Below are 20,601 nucleotides of genomic sequence, written 5' to 3'. Positions count from 1 at the left end.
TTCTTATTCTGAAATAATTACTTTAAATCCCTTTTCTTAGGAATGCTGCTTAGCATTTCACTCCATCAAAAGATTTCTCACCATTTCAGGGTTTAATACATGCTTCTTTGCTCAGCTCAGGCTAGGAGGGCTGAAGGGCCTGTTCCTGGGACATTTTATATTGAATAAAATTGCATAGAATGTCATGGATGACTGTTAAAAACTATTTCAGCATGGTGGCGGCGTGGAGATTTGATGAAAGATTTAAAGAAGGAATTCTCAGAAGGATGGGAATGGATTTGAAAGACAGCAACAATATGTGCAGGGACCTTGGAGAAAAAAGGAAAGTTGATGATCAGGCTGTAGGTTCTGAGAATGGTAGGGTGAAGGGTTTTATTTTATTGTAAATGGCAGTGGTGACTGCAGGTTTAAAGGAAAGAAGGAATAGTTTAAATCAGCTAAATTGGGAAACAGGAAGGGAATTTGGGTGATAATTTTAGTGAGAATAGGATTATGTTTCGGAGGTGTGTCTTATGGGCGATTTGCACTGAAAGAGGCATGAAGATTGTTTGAAAAATCTAGTGCAAGGTATGGATAGGACAAGTGGAACCAAAAACAACAGTTTGGTTACATGTTGTAATGAGAGGAATGGATGTGGCTGATCAGTTGATCAAAATGCTTTGATGTTAATATCAAAATAAGCTGTGAAAACCTTATGCTTGCTGCAGGCAGGATGGAAGGGACAGATGAAGAGGGTTTAAGAAATTGGTTTAGTGTGGAGAAAAGAAGCAAAGTTATCTTTACATTTCTGGATGACCCTGGAATGGTAAGCAGTTTTAGCAGACAAGAACTATACACAACTTGTTTTAAGAAGCCCAACCAGATCTGGTGATGTGTAGCTAAACCTTTCAAATCTGTGATTCTTGGGTTTAAGGGAGTGGTGATTCGAGGGAGGAAGGCCAGCTTGAGGGAGAGTAATGGTTTTATTGGGGACTAAGACACTAACATTTGGGATGAGATTGCCATTGAGTGAATCAGTAACTGCAGAAAAGCTGTGTCAAATGGAGAGCCAAAGGCTAGGTAGGTTTGAATTGGAAGGTGCCATTAATTTTCCAGATAGTTACTGAAGACGGTATTGTAAGCACTTTGTAATAAGGAGAGTCAAAGATTTTAATGCTGATTTTTATCAGGTGACCTGTGCCAGTATGTATTTATGTCAGTGAGAATAAGACTAGACTGTTGGCTAATGACTTTTGTGGTCAAACTGTCTGTAAACACTTTGATATTAGCTGACACAAAGCTGAGTATGAGAGTGAGATGCCAGAGGCAGCACAACTGGGATTATACAAGTCTACATCTTCAGGAAAGATGGATAAAAAGAAAATACTATGGTGCATTTTTATACCACAAATCAATTTGGATTTTTTCCTTGGAAATGCAGAAAAAGACCTGCATTGTTTGTGAATAGTTTTTGAGTCATCATTATATTGTTTATTTTGACTTGCCCCAAAAGACTCTGGCCTGCAAAGATTTAATTGTGGTGACGTTCTTGAGCAGAAATCCTTTTAACTGTTTCTTTATTTTGAAGGGTATTATTCAATGTCTGGTATGAAAAAGTTCAGCTGCTTATCTTGCATATTTTATACTAAAGCAGGACTCAGTTAACAATCTGTGTTCAGAGGAATCATTGTAAAAGAGGGAAGAAAAATGAAACTATTTTGTACATTTATAAATCAACATTTTTTCAATGCTAGTAAGCAGTGTATGGAATGCTAATGAAACATCTAAGTTTTGAGCAGTTAGGCAATAGATTAATACACTCCTCTTGATTAAGTTAAGAGTGAATGCTCTACACAATGTGCCTTTGTTTGCTTATTCAAATGTTGCCTTTGTACTGCTTCCAAGTAATTTTTTCCCCCCAAAACATGGTGCATTCCCATTCATGCTGTTGTATCTTGTTTTTCTTATAACAAAGTATAAAAAAACATTCAGAAAACTCAAGAAATCAAAATAATGTCTTCAAATTATGCATTTATTTCTACAGTTGAAATGTAATTCTGATTTCTCATTTATATTCCTTCCAAAAAAATCTGCAAATTTGAAACATTCTGTTGGTAAAGACTTCTCAATTTTAATTATCACAAAATAAAATTTATAATATATCTACTGTTCTTTAATCAAACAGGATTTGCAATTATGATTTCCAATTGGAATAAAGGAAAATTTGAGTATGTGAATCATAAGATTACTGTATGTACTTTAAATTATGCAACAGGTTCTGGTCTTGAATGGCTGTTTTGCTATCTGGATAGAGTCCAAAAGTTAAAGCTGATCTCCCCTCAGATATTTATGGATATACTTTCTCTACTTAGAATTTAATGTTTCAGAGCTGACTGACATTCTTACAATATTATTTTGTACTAACTAATTCAACATGAATGAATGAATTTATACTGTGTCAAATACTTGATTTTGTTAGATATTTCGCTATTTCCATAATAACAGTTTCACTTATTCAAGATTCCAATTTTTCAGTGTAATAGTTGTTTTGGGGATGTGCAAGAGAAAGTCAAATTTCCAAATCTGACATCAAAACATGAAGCAGCCACTGGACTGCTTAGCTTTCTGGCCGAAATGCAGGTTTGGCTATCGTTCCCCATTTGTCCTGCCTTGTTGTTGATGAAGTGGTGATTCAGACAACTCACTATCACCAGCCCCAGCAAGCTTGTGGGTAACATGTCTGAAGAAATGTTCTTCATTTTTGAGTCTCTCCCTGGTTTTCCATTTTTGCTGCATTTATCCTGTAAGTTGTGAGGGAGCATTTCACAGCTGAGCTTAATGGTGCTTTCTTTCGTTCTTGAGATTTCTGTTTTCAGCTAAGGTCACTGGCCAATGATTTGTAACAGAACCATGGCAAACTCTCCAACCTTGCCCACTAACCTGTTTCTTTTCATCAACTGTTTTGCTTAGATCTGTCTAATCATAACCATCCAAGGATAGAATGTAAGTTTTTTCTGATTTTTGTTTTGACCGTGTCTGTTGATACAGCATGCATATGCACTGTGCTCTGTTTCACCTCCCCCCACCCCCTCACTGAAATCCATTCAGTCGCAAGCTTGATTTCTGCGTGCATTTGACATAGTTGGCATTGGTGTCAGTTGACACTTACGTATGGATAATTATTTGAGTGTAAGGTGTTGTCGGGGATTTTGCAGTCAGCCACAACTTTGTGTTAACATAGTATTCATCTGCATACCCTCAGCATTGAATCACTTTATTCTTGCTGTACTGGATTTGGAATCTGACTCATTTCACTGCTAACTTAGATCAAGCTGAGGACTGAAGCAAAATTCTGAAGGATAGTCATTTTGATTTCCATGTTAACCCTCTTTCTTTTTCACAGATGTTTCTAGAACTGCTAAGTTTCTTCAATACTTTGTTCATGTTGTAAATCTCCGGCATCTGCAGTACTTTGCTTTTATTTGACTGAAGTTAAGACCTTATTCAGTTCTGTTTGACTCAGAATTTGAACTTTTCTTAAGTTGTCACTTTCATGATCAATCACCAGACATCAAAGAGTAAAATCAGATTTAAAAATATTTACCAGAATCACGATCACAAATTGAATGGAAGCTGCTAGAATTGTCTTGTAATTTGTGTTACATCAGAAATAACTCCTCTTCCCTCTCCCTCTCCCTCCCATGTTCCCTAATTCAAAGCTTTTCTGGAACAAAGCTCAATGTTCAGTTGTCAGGACATGAACTTGTACACAATTTTCTTCAAATTTCCTTTTCCCTTTGCTTTTTTCGCTTGGTTTCCTTGCTTGTTTTCTCGTTTTCATTTTTCTTATTTTATTTTCGTTTTCTTATTTTCCTGGTCTCTGTTTGATTTGTTTCTAATAGCTAAAAAATAAAATATAAGTGAGAAAGCAGACAAAAACCATTGAGTTAACCATTGACAGTTAACCATTGAGAAAGACAAGAATTGACTGACTGCCAAAGCAAATTTTTTGGTTTATACCTTCAATGAGCAAAGGTGATTAGAATCATACATACATTGTTTCTGTTGAATCTCACTGCCATGTGCCAGCCTTCCATTTTCCCATCTGTTGGAAATGAGGGGCTAAAAATGGATCCCATGTTTTGGATGTGGAGTGGAGACGAAGCATATCAATTTTATAGGCTCTTTTGAGGCATAGCCAGTAAACTTGTTTGTTACAGTAACCATAACGTACAATCCTTACTACTGCACCTACCTTTTTTGTGAAATGATGTTACCCACAGGAAGGAATTTAACCAAGTCACTTTTATGAATGCATGCACTGAATCTGCATGAGATGAGAATTTGTTCCTGATGTCAGTGACTCTAAATAAAATCTTGTTAACATCCAAACCAATTCTCTATTTGAGAGCTTGTCCCCTGATTCTCTTTCAGCTGTCTGATTCAAATAGTCTAGCCATATGCACATAATCTAGCTCTTGCATTATGTTAAAATGCTAAATTAAACCTTCTAGGAAATAAAGACCAGTACAGTAAGCTGTTCATTGTAACTTATAACTTTTTAAGTTGGAAATTAGTCTAGTGGTCTTTAATTGAATCTGTCTCACAATGAAGTGTACAAACCAGGCCAGTATGCTTATATTGTTCCTTATTATCTTAGCAAGGCATCTAATGCTGTGTTATTTTTGTGAACCATTACAGCAAAAAATAATTAAAGCTCCTTACAGCAGTGTTACAGGTTATTCTTCAGTCATTTTAGCAATTTTGTTAATTAAGAGTTCTATAAAGTCAAGTCCCTGTTGTTCACTCATTGCTCCCTAACTTACTATTGTGTTTCATTTTAAAAGACCTCCTTTTACAGTCCTCATCCAGTTGAGGATTTTCTTTCAGATGTTATTCCATAAGGTGTAATGTGTTGGGATAAAGAAGTTTGGTTTAACAATTAAGAAAATGTCTTGTGCCTATTGTTCTGTTTTAGATCGTGTCCCAGAGAATTGGATCAGTGGACTTATCATGTTGCAGCTTGGAAAATCTTCCACGTAACCTTTTTTATAGCCAGGATCTAACTCACCTGAACCTGAAACAGAATTTCCTCAAGCAGAATTTAGGGCCTGGAGCAAATGGAGGCTTGAATGATCTTCAAAGGTACCTACTTCTAATTTCTTTTAAAAAGTACCTTAAAAGGTTTTGTTAATATCTTAAATCATCATCCTTTTCTTAATATTTACTTATTGTGCCTAAGGTAGAAAAGAACGTCTAGATGGAGTGCTTTTGATTAAAACATTACTCACCTGTCCCTCCAGAGCACAGTTACAAAAAATATGACTGTTGATTTAAAAGCATTCTTTGTTCCCAGACAAATTTGCTATCCTCTCCTAATTCCAAATCTATTATTGAGGAAGTGTAAGTACCCACTGCAATGAGCACTTGGTGCTTTTGAGGAATTGACTTAGAGGAACCATACTCAAAATTCAGTGTAAGCTGAAAAAGCAGCAGCACCAATTGGCAGAACATTTTTACTTTCAGGTGCAGTGTTTTGTCTAGTTTGCTTGAGCATTAGATTCTTCTACTGAAAGGCTAATTATAGTTTTCATATTTACAAATACCTGTTTTAGAAGTCATTTTGCCTTCCTATTCTATTCATTAATTTCTTCTGAGCCAACAGATTGCAGCTGTGCTTTGGAACGTAGTATTTAGAAGTAGAGGATATCGACTGAAATAAATTTAACACTGAACTGAATTGATAGCACATTTATTTCTTATCTGATTATGATCAAAGCTGGACATTTGCATTTGATCTTAGATTTTCACAAGCCACTTTTTATGTTCTTGCTTCAGCTTTGAATTTTATCAGAATTACTAATAGGTAGTCTGTTGAATCTTATCAAAATCTGTTGAACAGCTATAAGGTTTTGTTAGGTAACTATTGCTGTCTTATTGGTGGCTCTATTGTTGATTCTATTGTGGCCTTAAATTGTGGGCAGCATAGTGGCTTTGTGGCATGGTGGCTCAGTGTTTTGCACTGCTGCCTCACAGCAACAGAGACCTGGGTTCGATTCCAACCTGAGGCGACTGTGTAAGCAGAGTATTCTCCCCGTGTCTGCATGGGTTTCCTCTGGGTTCTCCAGTTTCCTCCCATAATCTAAAAGATGTGCAGGTTTGGTGAATTGGCCATGCTAAATTGTTCAGGGGTGTGTAGATTTAGGTGTGTTAGTCAGGGTTAAATATAGGATCATATGTTAGGGGAATGGATCTGAATGGCTTGCTCCTTGGAGGGTCTGTCTGGACTTGTTGAGCCGAAGGGCCTGTTTCCACGCAGTAATTCTCGGGATTCTATGATTCTGTGTTCCACTTGACTACTCCAAATAAAAAGCAACAGCGTTCTCCCCATGACCTAGTCAGTAGTTACCCCTAATCAACATCAAAATTGCGTCTGGTCAATGATTTAATTGCCGTTTGTGGGAACTTTTTTTGCATAGATTGGCTACCATGTTCATATGCATTTCAACAGCAACTACAGTTCAGAAATGCGTAATTGGCTGTGAAGCGATTTGGGGCATTGTGAGACCCTGAAAGACACTCCATTAATTCCAGTTCTTTCATCAATTATATTCTCCTGAAAGCACATTCTTGACGAGAATAGCATTCTGCAGTGACTAGTGGGGTACTGCAGGGATTGTTACTAAAATCCCAGCTTTCACTTGATATGTTAATGACTTAGATGAGGGAACTAAATGTAATATCTCAAAATTTACAGATGACACAGCTGGGTGGAAGAGTGTGCTGTGAGGAGGTTGCAGTGTGTTTTTGACAGGCTCAATGAGTGACCAAATGCATGGCAGATGCAATATAATGTGGATAAATGTGACCGTACCCACTTTCCTAGCAAAAGATAAGAAGGTACATTATTATTTGGCTATAAATTTAGAAAATGTGAGGACTGCAGATGCTGAAGACCAGAGTTGAAAAATGTGGTGCTGGAAAAACACAGCAGGCCAGGCAGCATCCGAGGAGCAGGAGAATCGATGTTTCGGGCATAAGCCCTTCTTCAGGAATGAGGCTGGTGTGCCAAGCGGGCTGAGATAAAAGGTAGGGGGGAGGGGCGCTATGAATTCTATAGGTGGAAGGAGGTGAGGGTGATAGGCTGGAGAGGGGGTGGGGGCGGAGAGGTTGGGAAGAAGATTGCAGGTCAAGAGGGCGGTGCTGAATCTGGGGGTTGGGCCTGAGATAAGGTCCCAACCCCCGGATTCAGCACCGCCCTCTTGACCTGCAATCTTCTTCCCGACCTCTCCGGCCTATCAACCTCACCCTCACCTCCTTCCACCTATCGTATTCCCAGCACCCCTCCCCCAAATTCCCTCTACCCTACCTTTTTCTCTCAGCCTGCTTGACACGCCAGCATCATTCCTGAAGAAGGGCTTATGCCCGAAACTTTGCTCCACACCATAGCCCTGTTTGGATCAATTTGGACTTTTTTTCCTTTTTTCCTTTTATAATAAAGCTGCATTTTAGAGATGGATTAACGATTGCAGTGTAGAGTTAGCAGTTTTAAAGGAAATTATAAATTGTTATCCCCATTTAGAGGTGGCATCTGAATCATCAGTGTAGAATGGTGTGCCGGATAATTTCAGATATTCTAAAGAAATGGTGGCAGAGAAGGTTAATTTACATTATGACATGCTATGGTTCAAGGGAAGATAAAATCTCCAGCCATCTGTTTTGAGAACCTTGAACAGGATGAAGCAGTTAATGAATCAAATGGAATTCTAGTTAATTTAGTATATTGTACACCAGAGTGCTATTTGAGCGTTGCTGTAAACCATGTTTAGACTGAACAGTTTTAGCTGCTGTGAAATATTTATTAGTGACCTTTTCATATTTGTTTTTGCATTGACTCAGAAGCACTGAGGATATTCATGCTTTGCTCAAAAAAAATGATGAACTTAATGCTTTAAACAGTATATCACCAAAAATTCTATTTCAAAATCATTCATATTGTTTGAGAGAAAAAGGATGCTTGCATCTCTATAATCCTAGCTGTGTACACTTTTGGAGTATTATTTGCAAGGGCTTATTTTTAAAGTGAAATAACCTTTCCAATCACGTTGCTTACCCTTTTTTGAAAAGAGTCCCATTACATTATTTATTGTTTTGAAAATGTTACATGTAACTCTAATAACATAGTATGCAGAGTTGAAAATTATGGTCAATTGATAATTTGCCATGACTCACTTAAATTTATAAAGTGCTTCAAACATAATTACTTCCCTGGGAATTTATTAGAAGTATTGTAAGACATGATTTGACAAAGAGCCACATAGATATCTTGTATAAGTGACCAAAAGATTGGTCAAAAATAAAGGTGTTAAGGATCAAGTTATTATATGCTATTTACTGATCTAGTAATGAGCCATGCTATATTACAGAAAAATATTTCTTTAATGAAAAGTTACTAAGTGAAGACTTTCTGTCAGCCATTTTAACAAACCCTTTCTACAGGGATCACACAATGTTTTCCAAATGAGATAGAATCCTGTTCTTGCATTGCACATTATAGCTATTTTTGAATATATTTATGAGAGAGCTGCAGGCTTTTGTAAAGTTGCTGTTCCGCTGTTTATCATGGGTCCATTGATTCAGTGCAGTTTGCTTAGAAGTAGTAGTTCATTTTCGGTAACTGGTTTCAGTCTTGAAGGTTGTCTGTACGCTGTTCCAGCTGTGTTATTATCAGCCATCCCATTTGGGAGGTCAGGGGTGAACATGAGTCTTTCCTGGATTGCAATGAGTGGATCAATTTATTGTTTTTTGTATTGCTATAGAATTTGTCTGCCATTTTTAAATTAAAGTTGAAACTTTTAGATCATTTTTTTCCCAATCAGATATAATCATGTGGCTTCCTTAAGTGTCTCAAAAGATTGCTTTTGATACTATCTCAATTTGTACTTACTGCTTAGGGCATGTTTCATTGAATCCTATGAAGACACTCACTTATACATTGAAAACTCTTCACATGTATTTTGATATTCAGGACTTTTTTTACTTTGCAAAACAAATTTTATCACCTTCAACTGGTGCAAAATGAAAAAAAGATTTGTTTGTATTTTTAAACAGGAAAAATAATTTTAAAGGTCAAGCCCCATAAAGCACCTCCCTCAAGTCTGATCTTTGTTTTTGTAGTAGGTCGTTTTTTTTGTTGTTAACTTGTTCATTTTAGCCAAACCATGTTTCCTGCCAGTGTGTATATGGTCCATGTGTGACTGTCAAAAGTTTGCAAAATGTCTGCCAGAGAAGTCTGTTTTGCTAAGTAACCTCATTGACACAAGAACATCATTTCTGTTTTCAATATGATTTATGCTAAAAGTCAGTGAGTATTACATAACCTGCTTTCTATTGCTGACACTTCAGTGAACAGGCAATGCAGCCTAACCTCCACCTCCATGAGTAGTTGGAAATAAGTGAACTCAAGAGTGGTAAGTACTATATGGACATCCAAAGATTTTAAAGAAGCAAAATTTGAAAAATGACTCACAAGACAAAAGGCTCTGGATAATATCAATTCCATTTCTCTCTTATTTGATCTTTGACCTGCAATGTCAAGCTGTTGTTTCATTTGTATATTTTCAAATTTTTCCTGATAAATTTATGCTGCAGGTTCATGAAGCTGAAAAGTTTAAACCTTTCCAATAATCACATGGGAGAATTTCCACTTGCCATTTGTGATATACCAACCCTTTCTGAAGTCAATCTTTCCTGCAATGCCCTACAATTTATCCCTTCAGCGGTTAGCAACATGAATAAGTAAGTACTGGAGTCTGATGCAAATCTTGATACGAGACATTTTTATCTTTCATTACTGTATTAATTTGTTCCATATTGCCAGTAATATTTTACTTTTAAAGGGGGACAAACAGAAAGCTAGAGCCATTCTGAAGAAGGGTCACTGTACCAGAAATGTTAACTCGGCTTTCTCTGCATATTTGCTGCTAAACCTGATGAGTTTTTCCAGGAATTTCTGATTTAGTTTTTGATTTCCAACATGTGCGGTTCTTGTTTTTTTATTTGGCTGGAACCTTCAAGTACGCTTGAGAATATAAAGACTGATGCACCGCTTTTCGTTTCTGTCTTTATGCAAATCAGCTTACAGACATTTTTACTGGATGGCAACTGTCTTGGTTCTCTTCCTCTGGAGCTGGGGAATCTGGTGCAACTGAACTACCTGAGCCTTTCCTTCAACGAATTCAGAAGCATTCCTGTAGTTCTGGAGAGTCTGAAAGCTGTGGAAAAGCTTTGTATGTCAGGCAACTACATTGAGACATTATGCTTGCAAGGTTTGAGGAGAATGCCTCACATCAAACAAGTGGATTTAAGGTAGGTTTTTTGCAAATTCACCTGGGTTAATAAATTTACAGCATTTATCACACAACTCTGTTTCCATGGCCTGTGTAAAACAAAGGTAACTAACATTTGTGTTAGCCTACCACAAACCATTAGAATGATCTGACTTATTATTTTGCACTGTTTAGAACTGCAGTCTGGCAATTGCCAGCTCTTCCTGTGGTGCTGCTGAGCTGCCAGTCCTTGGATTCGGTAGGCTGCTCTTGGATGCAGGCTGCATGTTGAGATGGACAATGGCTTGTTAATTGGCCATCACTGGCAATATGTTGCACTAGGTCTACCGCCTGCCTAGGTTGTCTCTTGTTTCATCCTTGATGCAAAATGAGCTTTTTCTGCGCTTCAGGGCAATCTTGTTTTATTGCATTTCTAAATTTACAATGCATTGTTATTTGCACAGACTTGCTCATTAAATAGATTTATTTTATAATTTTTCATTCTATTTATTCATTAAATCTTTTGCATTGTTCCCCTTGAATGGAATAATATTTGTTTGTTTAGCTTTCTGTAAGCAACATCTGAAGGAGAAAATTGATCTCCACTTGGGAGAGGCAAGGTTTGATCAGGGATAGTCAGCATATCTTTGTCAGAGGGAGACCATGCCTAACAAAATCGATTCAATTAATCAAGGAGGTGACCAGATATGTAAATGAGGGTAGGGGAGTTGATGTAGCTTCTGGATTTCAGCAAAGCCTTTGACAAGGTCCCACAAGGGAAACTGATAAATAAGGTGAAAGCATATAAGATCTAGGGTAACTTAACAAGGTGGAGCCAAATTTACTTAATGGTAGGAAGCGTAAGGTGAAGGTCAAATGCAGTTTGTGTGACTGGAGGCTGCAGTTTAGTGACATACCCTTGGATCAGTGCTGGATCCTTTGTTGTTCTGTGAAATATGTAAATGATATAGAAAATATGGGATGAAGGGGGTGAATGTAGTGGTGTTGGAATGAAGAGAATAATAAATACGTTTGCGATTGACAGTAAGGAAGAAGATCATAGGTTACGGTGGATATTGGCAGATCAGTCACAGTTGAAATTTAAACCTGATAAGTGTGAGGTAATACACTTCGGAGGAAGTAGCAAGACAAGAGATGGACGACGGGAAGAATTTCTGGCTGTAACAGTTGCTCCTTTTTTGAGGTATTTTGGATGCTGGAGGTGATTTCCTCGAATTCCAGCAGCAACAATTACTGTTTTATGTGCTGTTGCATTGTTTTGGAACTTTGGGGAAAAAAAATCAAAACAACAGCAGTTTCAAAAGGGAGAAGAACAGACAAAAGAAGCACATGGTGAGGTCATTGCAGGAGAGAGAGAGAGAACATGCATAGTTACTGTCTTTGCTGCTTGAATTCATGTATCGCTGGACATCGGAGTGCATCTGGGAGAAATAACAAACAGTGAAATTCACAACCGATTTTGGAGGAACTGTTGGGCGAAGTTCACAGCACAGAATCAGATAAGTTAATCGTTTTTAAGTGTGGCCTACAGAGAATCTGCAGTAGTGAGTAGAGTGGGTTCTTTCTTGATGATATGCTTTTTAGTGATATGTCTCTTGATTAAACATAAAGTATAAGCCATAACTATTAAATTAACCTGGGGCAGTGTTTGTAGAGGAATAAGACGGTGTTATTTTCTGGGTCTGTGGATTGAGTGGGAGCAAAAATGGCCTTTAATAGAGTGATATGTACTTCTTGTCATTTAAAGAGAGTTTAAGGGTTACTGTAGATTATATCTGCCATAAATGTTGTAGGCTGTGAATCTTATCAGATTGAATGGATCAGTTGGAAAGACAGTTAGAAGCAATGAGGAATTTGCAACAGCAATAGTATGTGATGGATGGCATTTATAGGAAGGGGGGGAAAGTCTCAGATACAGTCACATAGATGAGTTAACTCCAGGAAAGGTAAGAGAGGCAGCTAGTGCAGGAGTCTTTTGTGGATGTACCCATTTCAAACAGGTATGCTGTCTTGGAAAATGTAGAGGTGGATGGATTCTCAGGGGAACGTAGCACGAACAGCCACGTTTCTGTATTGAGACTGGCTTTAATGCAACGAGGGGTACACCTGATTCCAAGAGATCAATTGTGTGAGGGGATTCTCTAGTCCAAGGTACAGACGGACGTTCCTGTGGCCAGCAGCGAAAAAACAGAATGGTGTGTTGATTCCCTGGTGCCAGGATCAAGGATGTCTCAGAGAGGGTGGAGAATGTTCTCACGGGGGAGAGTGGCCAGCAAGAGATCATTGTCCACATTGGAATCAATGACATAGGAAGGGAAAAGGTTGAGATTCTCACGGGAGATTACAGAGAGTTAGGCAGAAATTTAAAATGGAGGTCCTCAAGAGTAGTAATATCTGGGATACTCCTGGTGCTAAGAGCCAGTGAAGGCAGGAATAGAAGGATAGAGCAGATGAATGCATGGCTGAGGAGCTGGTATATGGGAGAAGGATTCATGTTTTTGGATCATTGGAATTTTTTTGTGGTAGAAGTGACCCGTATAAGAAGGACGGATTGCAGCTAATTTGGAAGAGGACTAATGGCAGGGAAATTTGTTAGAGCTGCTCGGGAGGATTTAAACTAGTAAGGTGGGGGGCGGGGGGGACCTAGGGAGATAGTGAGGAAAGAGATCAAAATGAGACTGGTACAGTTGAGAACAGAAGCGAGTCAAGCAGGTAGGGACAAGGTGCGACTAATAAATTAAACTGCATTTATTTCAATACAAGGGGCCTAACAGGGAAGGCAGATGAACTCAGGGCATGGTTAGGAATGTGGGACTGGGATATCATAGCACTTACAGAAACATGGCTCAGGGATGGGCAGGACTGGTAGCTTAATGTTCCAGGATACAACTACTAAAGGGAGGATAGAAGGGGAGGCAAGAGAGGAGGGGGAGTGGCATTTTGATAAGGATAGCATTGCAGCTGTGCTGAGGGAGGATATTCCCAGAAATACATCCAGGGAAGTTATTTGGGTGGAACTGAGAAATAAGAAAGGGATGATCACCTTATTGGGATTGTATTATAAACCCCCCCCCAATGGTCAGAGGGAAATTGAGAAACAAACTTGTAAGGAGATCTCAGTTATCTATAAGAAAAATAGGGTGGTTATGGTAGGAGATTTTAACTTTCCAAACATCGACTAGGACTGCCATAGTGTTAAAGGTTTAGATGGAGAGAAATTTGTTAAGTGTGTACAAGACTACTTTCTGATTCAGTATGTGGATGGACCTACTCTTGGGAAATAAGGCAGGGAGGTGACTGAGGTGTCAGTGGGGGAGCACTTTGGGGCCAGCGACCATAATTCTATTAGATTTAAAATAATGATGGAAAAGGATAGACCAAATCTAAAAGTTGAAGTTCTACATTGCAGAATGGCCAATTTTGACGGTATTAGGCAAGAACTTTTGAAAGCTGATTTGAGGCAGATGTTCGCAGGTAAAGGGACGGCTGGAAAATGGGAAGCCTTCAGAAATGAAATAACGAGAATCCAGAGAAAGTACGTTCCTGTTCGGGTGAAAGGAAAGGCTGGTAGATATAGGTGATGCTAGATGACTAAAGAAATTGAGAGAATGATTAAGAAAAAGAAGGAAGCATATGTAAGATATAGGCAGGATAGATCGAGTGAATCCTTAGAAGAATATAAAGGGAGTAGGAGTATACTTAAGAGGGAAATCAGGAGGGCAAAAAGGGAACATGAGATCGATTTGTCAAATAGAATTAAGGAGAATTCTAAGAGTTTTTACATATACATTAAGGCTGTTTTCCCTGGAGCATCGGAGGCTGAGGGGTGACCTTATAGAGGTTTACAAAATTATGAGGGGCATGGATAGGATAAATAGACAAAGTCTTTTCCCTGGGGTGGGGGAGTCCAGAAATAGAGGGTGTAGGTTTAGGGTGAGAGGGGAAACATATAAAAAAGAGACCTAAGGGACAACTTTTTCACGCAGAGGGTGGTGCGTGTATGGAATGAGCTGTCAGGGGATGTGGTGGAGGCTGGTACAATTGCAACATTTAAGAGGCATTTGGATGGGTATATGAATAGGAAGGGTATGGGCCAGGTGCTGGCAGATGGGACTAGATTGGGTTGGGATATCTGGTCGGCATGGACAGGTTGGACCGAAGGCTCTATTTCCATGCTGTACATCTCTATGACTTTAGAGAGTAACTATGGAGAGAATAGGGCTCCTCAAAGATCAGCAAGTAGGCCTTTGTGTGGAGCCACAGAAAATGGGGATTAGATGGTGACATCTTGCAAAATATCTATATTGCAGAGTAGGAAGTGCTAGATGTCTTGAAATGGGTAAAGGTAGATAAATCCCCAGGACCTGATCAGGTGTACCCTTGAACTCTGTGGGAAGCTAGAGAAGTGATTGCTGGGCCTCTTGCTGAGATATTTGTATCATTGATAGTCACAGGTGAGGTGCCAGAAGACTGAAGGTTGGCTAATGTGGTGCCACTGTTTAAGAAGGGTGGTAAGGACAAGCCTGGGAACTATAGACCAGTGTGAGTCTGACGTGGGCAGTGGGCAAGTTGTTGGAGGGAAATCTGAGGGAAAGGATGTACATGTATTTGGAAAGGCAAGGACTGATTAGGGATAGTCAACATGGCTTTGTGCGTGGGAAATCATGTCTCTCAAACTTGATTGAGTTTTTTGAATGAGTAACCAAGAGCATTGATGAGGGCAGAGCAGTAGATGTGACCTATATGGACTTCATTAAGGCATTCAACAAGGTTTCCCACGGGAGACTGATAAGCAAGATTAGATCTCATGGACTACAGGGAGAACTAGCCTATTTGGATACAGAACTGGCTCAAAGGTAGAAGACAGAGGGTGGTGGTGGAGGGTTGTTTTTCAGACTGGAGGCCTGTGACCAGTGGACTGCCACAAGGATCGGTGCTGGGTCCTCTACTATTTGTCATTTACATAAATGATTTGGATGCGCGCATAAGAGGTAAAGTTAGTAAGTTTGCAGATGACAGCAAAATTGGAGGTGTAGTGGACAGCGAAAAGTGTTACCTCAGATTACAACAAGATCTTGACCAGATGGGCCAGTGGGCTGAGAAGTGGCAGATGGAGTTTAATTCAGATAAATGCGAGGCGCTGCATTTTGGGAAAGAAAATCTTAGCAGGACTTATACACTTAATGGTGAGGTCCTAGGGAGTGTTGCTGAACAAAGAGACCTTGAAGTGCAGGTTCATAGCTCCTTGAAAGTGGAGACACAGGTAGATAGGATAGTGAAGAAGGCATTTGATATGCTTTCTTTTATTGGTCAGAGTATTGAGTACAGGAGTTGGGAGGTCATGTTGCTGCTGTACAGGACATTGGTTAGGCCACTGTTGGAATATTGCGCGCAATTCTGGTCTCCTCCCTATCGGAAAGATGTTGTGAAACTTGAAAGGGTTCAGAAAAGATCTACAAGGATGTTGCCAGGGTTGGAGGATTTGAGCTACAGGCTGGGACTGTTCTCCCTGGAGCGTCAGAAGCTGAGGGGTGACATTATAGAGGTTTACAAAATTATGAGGGACATGGATAAGGTAAGTAGCAAAGTCTTTTCCCTGGGGTCCAAGTCCAGAACTAGAGGACATAGGTTTAGGGTGAGAGGGGGAAAATATAAAAGAGACCTGCGGGACAACTTTTTCACGCAGAGGGTGGTAAGTGTATGGAATGAGCTACCAGAGGAAGTGGTGGAAGCTGATACAATTGCAACATTTAAGAGGCATTTGGATAGGCATATGAATAGGAAGGGTTTGGAGGGAATATGGGCCGGGTGCTGGCAGGTGGGACTAGATTGGGTTGGGATAGCTGGTCAACAAGGATAGGTAAGACCAAAGGGTCTGTTTCCATGCTGTACATCTCTGTGACTCTATGACAAGAGAGTACTAAATGAAATGCAAAACACTTAATCCCCTGTTCCTTTGAGTTTTTTGGAGCGCGACCCACCAACCCCTGAATGTGGCAGGACAGGTTGATAGGATAGTTAATAAGGTATACAGGGCTATCTTTCATGGCATAGACTACAAGAGCAAGGAGAATGTCTTGGAGAAATACAAAACTTTGGTTTGGCCAAGCTGATGTACCATGTACACTTCTGGTTTCTGCAATCAAATCGTTCCTATTGTGCAGTGAATGGGGTGCAAAGGAGATTCACCAGAATGTTTCCTGGGGTGGAGCATTTTACTATGAAGAGAGGCTGGATGAGCTCAAATTGATTTCTTTCAAAGAAAGAAGACTGGGAGGGAAGCTGTTAGATGTGAATAAGATTGAGAAGTACGGACAGGGTGATAAAAAGAACTTGCCCCCTTCCCATCCACCCTCTTGATGAAGAGTCAATAACAAGAAAGCACAATTTCAATTTGAAAAGAAGAACATTTAGTGGGAATTGGAGAAAAAATATTTTCACAGAGGGTGATCGGATTCTGGAATCCACTGCCTGGAAATTTCACCATGTTTTGAAAAATACTTGGGTGAGCACTTGAAATATCACAACATTCAAGGCCATGGGACAAGTGTGGGAAAGTGTAGATTTAGAGTAGTTTTTGGTCGAGGGGTCACATCTGTACTGTATGATGCTTTGAGCGTAATATAGTACTAAGTGTAACAAGTCAAAACTTTCTTTGGAAATGTTGATTTCTTTTGTTCAAATTTATCTAATTCAATTTAGACTCAATCACCTCACCAAGGTGGACGTGGCAAATGTGGATTTCTTGCAACATGTTACTCATCTAGACCTGCGTGATAATAAACTGACTGTTCTTGATGGCACTGTATTTGAGAATATTGAGGTTATACACTGTGAACGAAACTACCTAACCAGTCTTAAAGTCAGTGGATATTTCCTGAAGAATCTTTATGCTGCAACAAATGGTATGTTGATACTTCATGGCACTGAACCTAAAAACATGACATTCAGTTCAACTGCATAAATATTATTTGTGAGCATAAAAATAAAGTACGCATGTAAGTATTTTTCAACTTTAGAAGGATGTCGATGAATTTTATCCATTTCACATATACTCTTCTTTATCTTAGCTCGAATCTCCTTCCATCTAACCATACACTTTCTTATTCAATGGCAATTCCATCCCTGTCATGTTGATGCAGTGATTTTCATTGGTTTTCTACATCGATTGTTTTGAGTGGTTACTCACAACAATTCATGTAGAAAGTGGTTAATTCGATAGAAAACCTCTACAATCAACTACCAGTTGTGCTCCACTCACTATTGCTTGCCACCACAAATTGACTCATCAGTGTTAATAGGAAGAATGGCACCGTCATGATGAAACATCAATGAGATGTCACCTATTTCTCAGCTGGAAAGCTTCACTCTATTGTGTGGGCTCCACATTCAACTGATTTCTGTTCTTTGCTTTTGGCCCTAATCATGGTTTGGAGCTGCCAGTGTTGGACTGGGGTGGACAAAGGTTATAGTCCAGCAGGTTTATTTGGAAGCACTAACTTTCGGAGCATTCTCCTTCATCAGATGGTTGCTAATCACCCTATGGAGCATTGCTCCAAAAGCTAGTGCTTCCAAATAAACCTATTGGAATATAACCTGGTGTTGTGTGATTTTTTAACTTGGCCCTAATCCTGCATTTGTATGTTGTAATGGTAATACAAATTTTGTTAATAAAATGACATTGTTATTGCTGTACTTATGTCACACATGCAAAAGTTACTTTGGTTGTGTATACTGCACAAATGATAATTGCACATATGATAGAGGTGAGGGTTCTGGCATGTTCCCTTGGCTATGTTGTCATCAATGACTTGCATTTTAAATCGGTCCACAGACTTGACTTTGAGAATCACTTCTCTTTGAGATTGGTAAAAGAGAATATGTCATGTCAAAGAACCGTGTGCAACATGATGTGAACCATGTTAATTTGCACAAAAATATGATTTTACAATAAGTTTCAGGCTCCTTGATCTGTGCTGGAATTTAGAAACCTTTGGGTAAGTTTTGTAAATTGTTTGATTAGAATTCCTACAGTGTGGAAACAGGCCATTTGGCCCAACAAGTCCACTGAAGAATAATCCACCCAGACCCATTCCCTTAACCTATATTTACCCCTGACTAATGCACCTAACACTATGGACAATTTAGCATGGCCAATTCACCTGACCTGCACACCTTTGGACTGTGGGAGCACCTGGAAGAAATCCATGCCGACATGGGGAGAATGTGCAAACTCCACGCAGATAGTTACCCGAGGCTGGGATCGAACCCGGGTCCCTGGTGCTGTGAGACATCAGTGGTAACTACTGAGCCACTATGCTGCTCATTGCGCCTGATTTACCATCTTCCCAGTTTTCTGCTCTTTTTGTTCCAAGAATCAGAATCCTGGGCACTGGTGTACAACTGCAGTTTCCCAATCCATTCTTTTAAGGCTCAGGTCAGCAAGAAGCGTTTTTAAAATTTTTGTCCCATGATGTCATAAAGAACTATCTTGCAGCAAGGTGAAATTATATAAACAGGAAGTGGCTTGGTGATATGAAATGGTGTCATAATTACATTTTGATTATACTATGGTCACATAGTATAATCAAACAACATGAAGTTTAGCATTCATCATCCAGTATTTTGCATTAACTTAGTAGGAAAAAAGCCATATTTAAATCCATACTCTCATCAACCCCAATCTAATCTCCAGTAGATTTGTGTATCAAATCTCAGCCAATCTATTATTATCACTGAAGAAAGTACAATGTAGCTTGTTATTCTGATGGTTCAAAATAATTGTTCAAAAGTTTCTTAAGGAAACTTAGTAAAATCAGCCAGTATATAAGGTGGAAAGGGAAAACAGTAAGTAATCTAACCTAAACCTTCAATAAATCTCGAGAAAGGCATGAGCAGAAAATATATTTTGCTTTGTGGAAAAACCAATGTGGTATGTTGATTCACCGGCAGAGTGACGGTAATCGTTATTCTTGGTCTCTTCTTGACCAAGTCCAGTTTGGTATTTGCAGGAGCTTGAGGAGAGGATGGCCTGCAGGAGATATGTAGTCCACAGAGATCAGAAGAGAAGAATATTAAACATAAAAATGAATTCATACAAAGATTTTCCTCTCAAGCAAACCAAGAAAGTAATTGAATTATTCTTCATTTCAGAGCTTGAATACATTGATGCCTATCCGGTACCTAACAATCTCACTTATGTGGATGTATCAAGGTAGGTAACTTGGAGTTGGTTATCCTCCAGGAAGTATTCCTCTTCATTTTGTCTTTTTTTTTGGAGATTAAAATGGAAAGGGGTGAGATTGAATTTCATGCAGTTATTGATCTAATTTCTACAGATTCACTCCAGCTTCAAAGTAAATCTTGTATCAAAATAATAGTGTAACATAACAATTTGATCATTATTTTTGTTGCACTTCCACCAAACTTTCCAAATATGATGATCCAAACACAGATTCATGTATTAACTCAATTTTACTGGCTGGAGTTGATGCAATACATGTGAACTGAAAATGTGTTGCTGGAAAAGAATGGCAGGTCAGGCAGCATCCAAAGAGCAGGAGAATCGACGTTTCGGGCATGAGCCCTTCTTCAGGAATGAGGAGAGTGTGCCAAGCAGGCTAAGATAAAAGGTAGGGAGAAGGGACTTGGGGGAGGGCCGTTGGAAATGCGATAGGTGGAAGGAGGTTAAGGTGAGGGTGATAGGCTGGATTGGGGGTGGGGGGGCAGAGAGGTCAGTAAGGAGATTGCAGGTTAGGAAGGCGGTGCTGAGTTCGAGGGATTTGACTGAGACAAGGTGGGGGGAGGGGAAATGAGGAAACTGGAGAAATCTGAGTTCATCCCTTGTGGTTGGAGGGTTGGTAGGAACCCTCCATCCACAAGGGATTAGGAACCCTCCAACCACAAGGGATGATGAAGAAGGGCACATGCCCGAAACGTCGATTCTCCTGACCTGCTGCGCTTTTCCAGCAACACATTTATAGCTCTGATCTCCAGCATCTGCAGTCTTCACTTTCTCCTCGTAATACATGTGAACTCTAGTACAATCAATTCTTATGATTTCCCTGGCTAAATAAGCTTTGCATTGGTAAACAGAATCAATATGCAACTTGCAGAAGTCGGCTGTACAGACAGAAGTACTTGAATTTCTCCCAAAGGCAAAGCACGACTGTGCAAGACCAATTTTAGATTGATAATTTTGTTGAGTGGAACTTGAATGTTTTGAGGAAACTGTACCATTGCTTAACACTAACATAGCTTTTACAAGTCGGGC

At 39.3% G+C, this 20,601-nt stretch overlaps 1 protein-coding gene across 1 annotated transcript in view; it reads left to right on the top strand.

The window, feature by feature from the left end:
• LOC132832361 (PH domain leucine-rich repeat-containing protein phosphatase 1-like) overlaps nt 1–20,601 on the top strand; it is a 176,369-nt gene that overhangs the window by 121,226 nt on the left and 34,542 nt on the right. The window contains exons 4-8 of the mRNA XM_060850312.1: nt 4,958–5,124; nt 9,631–9,777; nt 10,117–10,347; nt 17,031–17,233; nt 19,482–19,542. Coding sequence (XP_060706295.1) covers nt 4,958–5,124; nt 9,631–9,777; nt 10,117–10,347; nt 17,031–17,233; nt 19,482–19,542 — 809 coding nt within the window. The remainder of the gene's footprint in view (nt 1–4,957; nt 5,125–9,630; nt 9,778–10,116; nt 10,348–17,030; nt 17,234–19,481; nt 19,543–20,601) is intronic.

The sequence above is a fragment of the Hemiscyllium ocellatum genome, chromosome 34, assembly GCF_020745735.1.
Source record: "Hemiscyllium ocellatum isolate sHemOce1 chromosome 34, sHemOce1.pat.X.cur, whole genome shotgun sequence".
NCBI classification, from domain to species: domain Eukaryota; kingdom Metazoa; phylum Chordata; class Chondrichthyes; order Orectolobiformes; family Hemiscylliidae; genus Hemiscyllium; species Hemiscyllium ocellatum.
Note: the sequence above shows the minus strand (reverse complement) of the source record. Positions and strands in the feature narration are given on the sequence as shown.